Below are 8,958 nucleotides of genomic sequence, written 5' to 3'. Positions count from 1 at the left end.
GCATTTCTATTTGGTCAGTTAGAGAATTCACAGAATAAGAGAAAATGAGAAGCATCTTCTAATAAATATCTGGACACTAGAAAGAGGCAGGATTTTGCAGCCTCTTGTCAGTATCCACAGAAATCCACAAATGGAGAACAAAAGCCCTCAGTTTCTGCTTCCCCCACCAGTTGCTATTCAGGATCTGTTATGCATGGAAGGCAGCAGAAGAGGGGTCCTGTAAGTACACGGAATCTCCTCTGTCTGCCCTTCCTCTGAGGAAACTCCACATGCTGGAGACCTCATATCAAATTCAAGTTACACCACGCCCTCAAAGGAGACAGCACACAAGATGAGATGCCTTACAACTGTGGGAGGGACGGATGCTTCTGCTGTGAACCAGACCTCAAGCCCTAAAGGCCAAACAAATGCTAAACGAGTAGCACCTGGGATTGATATTCTAAATAGGTATCAATCACCTGAAAAGACCCAAGTAAATCACTAGCCCAACCCCCAACAGAAAGAGACCCTATCGCGCATTCCAGCCCCCAACAGAAAAAGACCCTGTCCCATATGTAATCCCATTGGTTGACCATAGTTTTGTCCCACCTCCTGCCCACCTAAGCGAGTTCCCATTCTCTCCACCTTTGCCCCACATGGTTTTACACTATAAAAGTCCCTGGAAGAGACAGCTTCCTGGGGAACTACCCACTCGGGCCCCCCTCCTGTCCCTCTCTTGGACGGGAGCTTTCTTTCTCTCAATAAATATATTCTGCTCATAAAAAAAAAAAAAAATTCGAGTTACACCCTTTCTCACCAAATGGGACTTTGGGCAGGTAAGCCAGCAACATAAGGGTTGGTTCTCCACTCCCCTGCAAGATGCAGAAAAAACTCACTCATTCACAGGTTTTAATGAGGCTTAAAGGCAATGAAGAGTCCATTGGAAGCTTTCAACAGCTCTGCATAGTGAATTAATACCAGCCAGGACTGCTCCTCTCAGGAAACAGCAATCCTATAGGTAGACAGTCTTTTAACTTTTAGGAGTATAATTCCTAAAACTGGCATCAAGTTGACTTAACCCAGGACTATCACCTCAATAACAAAGTTTTGAGTCAAAATACTGAATTGTAGATGTAAGAAAAAGGCTTTTATATACCCAAAAATGCAGCAAAGTTTCCATTAAGCTTCGCCAGACTATAAAGTACCTTGTCCCACAGTGAGCAAGGACTCGGACTTTCATTATTTATTCTCCAGTGATGATGTTTACAATTGGTCGATTGCTTTTGCAGCCACGAATGAGGCAGAAAGAGTGGCACCAGGTCAGTTTTCCATGTGCTTTCCCACAGTTTTCAGGCAGCCTTACAGTTACATCAAAAACATTTTACTACTACAACTATATACCTCATAATGATGTTTCCACTTAACAAGCCACATACAAGACAAGGGTCCAGTGAGATTATGCCACTTAGTGGCACCATAACTGTTTTTGTGTGAATACATTCTATGACCCTCACACAACCACAAAAGTATTGAATGATGCATTTCTTAGACCATACCCCTGGCATTAAGTGATTTTTGACTGTACTTCTGGCTGCGGACAAGGAATGGAAACGGCGTGAGTCATTTAAGAGCAACGCAAGGGCTTCATGCCTCTTGTCCTACAGCCTTTCAAGGTCTCAGCTAGGATGGCAGCTCCCCTACACAAGAGGACACTGAAACTGAGCTCATGACAGAGAAGCACTGCTGCCAGACTGTGTGAATGAGGAAAAAAATTAAACCTGTTAACAAGATTTGCGAGTTTATTACTTACCACAGTTTGGCCCTCCCTACTCAGCCTCATCTCCCTACCACCCTATGCTTTATCTAGTAAAGAGATAAAACTCCTCAAAGAAAGAAAATGGCTGTATAAATTTACTAATTAGACAGAATCCCCAAGGACGTAGAGTCTATTGACGGAAGAATGAAGGTGGCAGGGAGTTGGTGTTTGAACACACCATAGCAACTACAGTAATCTTTTGCACTAGGAAACAGAAGTATGTTGGCATAGACCTCTATTCCAACCACAAAGACTGTTCTATGCCAAATAGAACCAACACTTCAATAATATGTCCTTTGATATCTGTGTTGATATTTAATATGTTGCTTTCACCTGTTGGGGCAGATATTTAAAACACAAAAGAAGAGTAATGAGGAAGTCTTCTTATATTACCATCCCTCCTCACTATCCCCACATATATATTAAATAGTCAAACATTTCTAGACGGTAACGCCCTGATGTCCATTATTTTACTTTAAGAAATGCCACTTGGCCTATTATAGAGATGAGGTTATCAAGGTGTAAGTGCCATCCACTTGCTACTATAAATATACAGCATAATTTTTTGAAACAACAAATCTCAGAGGACCTGACCTAGGTTAACCCCTTAGTCCACAGGACTTTGAGGGAAAACAAAAGCATCTTAAAGGAAGGAAGGATTCAGTCCAGAGTTGACCTACTCTAGGTACTACTATTACACAGTGAGTTTCTTTTCTCCTGCTAACACCTCCATGGAGTGATTAGGTAATCTGAATACAAAGCCTTTTGCCTTGATCCTTTTGCTGAGCTGATTAACAAAACCATACAGATGTTCCAAAGTGCATGTCGAGGTATTTGGGCAGTGTACTCTTACATGAACCTCCAGGACCATTCTCAGTCTTTCATCTTGTTCACCACATGTGCCAGGCTAGGTTTTTTTGTTTTGTTTTTTTTTCGGTGGAACCGGGGATTGAACTCAGGCCCTTGTGCTTGCCAGAGAAGCACTTATTCTACTGAGCCATCTCCCCGTCCCTGCCAGGCTAGTTTATAAGAGGTCCATTCATACAACTTCTTGCTCAGGTATCACCCAGCCCCATCCATACTGCTCAGAGTTTCCAATTTCCCTGTAAGGAAACAACTAGACACCTACAGTAACTTTTTTCAGTACTAAAGGTTGAACCGAGGGCCTTTGCATGGAATTATATCCCTGGCCTTTTTTCTTTTTTTCTTTTCTTTTCTTTTCTTTTCTTTCCTTCCTTATGAGCCTAAGTTGGGCTCAGATTTGCCCTGGAGTGCTGGGTTTATAAGTATGTACCACCAAGCCCAACACAGAACAACTTTCTGCAACACAACTCAAACTTGTTTCTTTCCTGCATCCTGCTTTGAGCTTCTCCCCATAAGCCTGAGCTGAAGCCCCAGCTCCTGAACACAAAGCACGGCTCTTCCCCACCTGGCCCCCGCCCCCTCTTTACTCAGCCTCATCTCCCTTCCACCCTATGCTTTGACCCACACACTGCTCCTCACAGTCAGGTATGTGGCTTTTCCCTGCCACCTGGTGTTTTATACATAGTGCTCCCTCCGTCCTTCCCTCTCCTCTCCAGCTTGAAGTTCATCATTTAGACACAGCTCATATTCCTAGTCCTAGTAAGAGTGTAATCACATCTATGAGCTCTTCAAAATATTTAGTGAACAAATAAGTAATAAAAGTACATTGCCAAGGTTATAGTGTCCAAGTCACTAAGTGGACATTTATTGGTCCATAATCATTTGAGTGAACTGATAGGCTTTTGATAATGGGCTCAGTTCTTGGCTCTTGAGTGAACAGGATGGGGTTCCCTCTGGTTCTCTCAACAACATTCTTAATCACGGGGGCAAAACAATTTCTGAAGTTGTGTGTCCAAGCTATCCCTAAACTTCCAGAGGAAGCCAAGTTTTATCGTCACAGTCCTCATCAACACTCAGGTGGAGATTTACACCAATTCCATATCTCTGTCATGACTAAAAGTTAATGAGTTGGCAATGTTTGCTTCCAATTTCAGCATCTGTCCCCCCCATCGGGGAGGGAGTAGAAATATATCCCTGTTGTAATTTTTTTTAAAAATCAAGAAATAACTTTTCCTAGGGCCCAGAAGTCTGCTGAATGTTTTAAAATTAAAAGCAAGCCAAAAAGGGTTTTAAGTCTTTGGGGTTAGAAAATTAGATTTTTAATGAATTTACTCTCTCATCACATATAAGACACTGCCCTCTTGGCCATAAGGGATACATTTCTAGACCCCCAGTTGATGTCTAAAACTATGAACAGTGCTAGACCCACACAAACTATATTGTGCCATGTTTTTAAGTCCTACATGACCCACTGCCCTGCAAAGAGTTCATCTGCCTCCACGTCCTAATGTTTTCTTTGCTTCATTTTTCTCATTCTTTGGCGCTTCATTAAGCAAAATTGAATGTAAGCAGGGCAATACAACAACAGTCAGTCCAGTATTCAAAGCAGTTACAAAGTGACTAGCAGGTGGGCAGCATACACAGCACGCATACTTCTAGAGAGACTGTTCCTGTCCCCAGTGGGACTGAGCTAGCTGAATGGAGTGCGGCTTCATCAGGCTACTCAGAATGGAATATAATTTAAAGCTTAGGAATCCTTATCCTTATGATTATTCAACTATGGATCACAAGTATCTGAAACAAAGAACAGAGAAAGAGCAGATAAGGGGAAATCACTGTGCAGGATATGATGAAATAGACCCTAAAGTGCAGATAAGAGGCTGCACCTGAGATGCTGCTGATGGCCAGATTAAAGTGGAGATGACAAGAGATTTTTTAAAAATTACATGTATATGAAGGAGATTTTAAAAATTTTTACAAAATTTTTTGAGACAGGAATTTACAAAAAAATTTTATACAGTTCAGACTGGTCATAAGCTCACTATGGCCTCAAACCTGGGGGCAATCCAACTGTCTCTGCCTCCCAAGCACTGGGATTACAGGTGAGTACCACTACACCAGTTAAAAGAAAAATTAAATAGGTTCAGTTAGTCTAAGTAATAGCTACTGCAAAGAAAAATCAAAGCTTTGCACGGTTTTAGAACTAACCTACATCGTTTTTTTTCCTTGAAAATAATTTTTCCCAAGGTAATGATTTTAATCATGCCCCTAAATTCTAAAGGGATATCTGTGACCTTTTATTTTGCTCAATTTAATTAGAACTAAGTCAATGTGGTCACCGTCAACAAAATCAATCTTTCATTGCAAGCATAATTTACACATACTAATAAACATAGTTCTCTAGAAGCAGTATCTGGGGCCGGGGAGATGGCTTAGTAGAACAAGTGCTTCTCTGGCAAGCTCAAGGGCCTGAGTTCAATCCCCAGTTCCGCCGGAAAAAAAAAAAAATTAAATAGAAGCAATATCTTAGCTAACATAGTTTGCTACAATGAATATTTTTCAGCTTAATGTTTAAGTCAGATGTCCCTGGTACTCATAAAACACCTTTGCAATGTTAGAGGAAAGTGCTCGGTAAATGACCAAAAATCCAAACTATAGATAACAAAGTACAAAGTAAGTTTATGTACAACTTAAAGTGTACACTAGGTAGTGATATATCAATATTTTTTCATCTTTTTGCTTTAGCTACCCAAAGACTGATGGTTAAAAAATACTTGAACCAGGCTGGTGAGATGGCTCAGTGGTCTAAAGCACCTACTTAGAACAAGCTTAGCAAAGCACAGGGACCACGGTTCAATCCCCCAGCACCACATGCCAACCAGCCCCGCCCCCTGGTGGGCTGAGCTGGCCACACACACACACACACACACACACATAAATAAATAAATAAAAATTATTAAAAAAAAATACTTGAACCATCTCATTCGTGCTGTTAATTGAAAATTGTATTTCTGGTTTTAATTCAACTTTAACAAAGGCTGAACTAAAGATATTTGGGGATTATTTTTAATTTTACCCAGGATGTGAGGTTTTAAGAAGGAAAATGAGTCCAATAAACTGTCTGGCATTTATTTGGTCATTTAATATTTTCTGAGTAACTATTAGGTGCCGAGCATTGTTGCCAGTGCTGGGAATATAGCAGTGAGCAAAATAAGGCAGGATTCTCTGTTGTGGGAATTTACATCCTAGGAGGCAGCGGAGAGATGGGTGGTAAAATAAATGGGTGAATAAGTAAAACTTAGGAAATGGAGTTATCATGGGAAAAAAAAAAAAAAACCCAAGAGCCTGAGTTCCAGGCAGGAGGCTAGGAAATGATACTGTAACAGGACGATCAAGCAGCCTCTCAGAGAAGGTGACATCATGCAGTGATTTTTAAGGAGATGAGAAGGTGGGGATGTTGATATCGCACTCGAATACCCACTGGTGAAATGGGCTCCGGACAGAGGAATCAGCAGGACAAACACTCCGAGGCAGGAGCATTTCTCCATGCTCTAGAAATGTGCTGTCCTCACCAGCAGCCACATGTGACTAGTTAAACTTAAATTGCACTTAACTAGAACTTAAGTGGATTTAAAACTTCAGTTCCACCATGGACATGTGGCACATCTCAAGCGCCCAACAGCTACTATATGGGACAGGACAAATGCAGAACCTGCTCATCATCAAGGCCAGTCCTGCTGGACAGCACAGCGTTGCTCTGCAAGGAGCAAGAGGCCCACTATTCCCAGAGTGGACTGCATGAAGGTGAAATAAGGGACGAGACAGACAGGTTGGTGGGGCATAATTCTGTTGGCTTTTGAAGGCCACTGAAGGAATTTGGTGGGTTTTTCCAGAAGAGTAGCTTGTTCTGCCTTGATATTTAGAAGTTACTTTGAATTATTTTTGTAATAATGAAGGTGACAGATGGTCAAAGGTAGACAGGGGTAGTAGCAATGGAAGTGGAAAGAAGCACTGAGATTCTACATGAATTTTGAGGGTGCAACTATGTTGATAAGACAGATGTGAAATATATCATGAAGACATGAAACGAGGAAGGGGGTATGTGATGGGATATAGGATAAACATAGTCTAAAAGTAACTTTTAGACTGATTTGACTTAGAGATGACAACAGTACTCACTATTAAAAAAGTCCAGTGGGCAGCCAAAGGAGAGCTCAGAGAACAGTCCCCGAACACAGATAGGGGATTCACAAGCACATGGGAAGAGACCAAGCAGGAGGAGAGGGTGAGAGAAAGGATAGAGGCTGGGGAACACCCACAGGGTGCGAGAAAGTCTTGATCCTTGCAGAGTGGTGAAGGGCAAAGCCATCAGTGAGAACAGAGAAACAGGACACAACCAAAATAGGAAATAATAAAGGACAGCTGGTGCTTGTAGGGTGGTTCTAAGAGAACCATTTTATTTGTTCCAGCTAATGCTGGTGCCATTTATATTAAACTCTTTTTAAAATGCAGAATTCAGTTAAGTCATAGGACAATTTTTTTAAAAAAGATAAATACATGTATTATTGTTCTCAACCTTCTGATAGTAGGTAGTAAACAGGGAATCAAACTCTGATACTAGGATATATATCCTATATATTACACTTATATATGTCATGTTATTATATGTTATAATACATATTATAGATATTACTAGGAATCAAACTTGGGACCTTATACTTGCCAAGCAGGCCCTTATGCCCCTGAGCTACACACACCCCACCCTGCAACAGATATATTTTTAAAAGTGGCGGAAAAAAATTCAAGTCTGTATCATAGAGAAGTGATGTTTAATTTTCCTGTTGTTTTTTCTTTGCAGTGCTAGGAGTCAAATCCAGGACCTCACACAGGAGAGGCAAGTGCTCTACCACAGAGTTACAAAGGAAGGACCACTAGACACTGGAAGAAAACCTAAGGAAAAAGGCCTTCCTGTTCTTTGAAGGTGCCCTGGTTAAGGGAAGACCAAGGAACTCACGATAGATGAGCTCAGAAACAAGCTGATCCATTCCCAAAACTTGAGATCCAGAAAGGAACTTTACATATCACCTAGTCCAGCCCTCTTACTGAACAGATCGGCAAAGTTAGGCAAACTTCTCCAAATGAGGACCCAGGGAGGGGGTTTGATTTCCAGTTCACATCTCTTTCTACCCGATGTCTCTGATATTAAGAGCAAGAACCTCATTTATATTCAAGGTAGACAGACTAAATTTCAGGGAAATTCCAACAGAAATTCTACTTTCTACGAACAAGGTGATATTCCAGAGGGCCAGTGCAGAGGACAGGAATGAGATCTGAGTTTAATGATAGGGTATTGACTTCTTACAAAAACCTTGACAACAGGCCGTCTGAAACCCGTCTTGGTGTTAAAACTTTTCATAGCAGTGTTGACTGACCAGCACACAGAAAAAAGAACAATGCTAACAAGTGTTCATTTTCACTGACTTCTGGGTAATAACTCCTCGGGTGTATGTTTATAAAAATGCATTGTGACACACCCCTGGGTTTCTTCAGAAACACGAGTATGGGTGTAACATAGTAATAACAATATATAATCATATTATTATTTAATAATAATACTTGGGGAGGGAGGCCATGTGGATTGCCTGGCAGGCCAGGTGCGGGAAGCAGCAGGCGGGCCTATACCTGGCCTTTCCGGTCGCTAGGGCAGCCGGCGTCCTTGGTTACCGCTCTCCCAGCTCTGCCAAAGGACGCCGGCAGACACGTGCTGTCCTTCCGAGATCCCGGGCGGAGGCCTATGGTCCCACCGGTGTCCGGGCTGTGCAAAGTGGCCTCCCAGTCGCCAGCCCCAAGCAACTCCGCGGCTCATGCCGCCCCGCCGCCCCTCCGCCCCGCCGCCCCCGCCGCCCCGCCGCCCCACTGCCCGACTCACGCTGTACTCCTTGACCCAAGACTCTAGCTTTTCCTGCAACAGTCGTAAAGCCTCGTTTGAGGCCAGCCTCCGCAGGTTTTCCGCCATGGCTCGCTCTTCCGCGCTCCCTGCTCCCGGAGATGGAGACCTGGAGGGGGCGCGGCCGGAGGATCGCCGGGCTCACAGCGCAGCTGCCGCCTCCATCCTCCCCCGGGCGGCGGACCGCGCAGCCTTCGGGAAGCCTAGGGGAGGCCGCCTGGGCCCTGGGCCGCGCCTCCTGCGCCGCCCGCCGTGCGCTCCGGCTCCGCCGCCCGGCCGGAGCCAGCCAGAAATACCCGCGATTATTAAACAAACCTTGACGTGGCGCCGGCTGCCAGGGCCCCGGGCCGCG

The 8,958-nt window shown here is 43.4% G+C and overlaps 1 protein-coding gene across 5 annotated transcripts in view; it reads right to left on the bottom strand.

Annotated features, from left to right (window-relative positions):
- Spata18 (spermatogenesis associated 18) overlaps nucleotides 1-8,874 on the bottom strand; it is a 42,893-nt gene extending 34,019 nt beyond the window's left edge. For all 5 annotated transcript variants that reach the window (XM_023710862.1, XM_023710863.1, XM_023710865.1 and 2 more), the window contains exon 1: nucleotides 8,589-8,874. In XM_023710862.1, coding sequence (XP_023566630.1) covers nucleotides 8,589-8,675 — 87 coding nt within the window. In that variant the 5' untranslated portion in view covers nucleotides 8,676-8,874. The remainder of the gene's footprint in view (nucleotides 1-8,588) is intronic.
- Nucleotides 8,875-8,958: the final 84 nt, after the last annotated feature.

The sequence above is a fragment of the Octodon degus genome, unplaced genomic scaffold, assembly GCF_000260255.1.
Source record: "Octodon degus isolate 3935 unplaced genomic scaffold, OctDeg1.0 scaffold00019, whole genome shotgun sequence".
Lineage (NCBI taxonomy): Eukaryota > Metazoa > Chordata > Mammalia > Rodentia > Octodontidae > Octodon > Octodon degus.
This window is presented reverse-complemented; position numbering and strand designations above follow the sequence as displayed.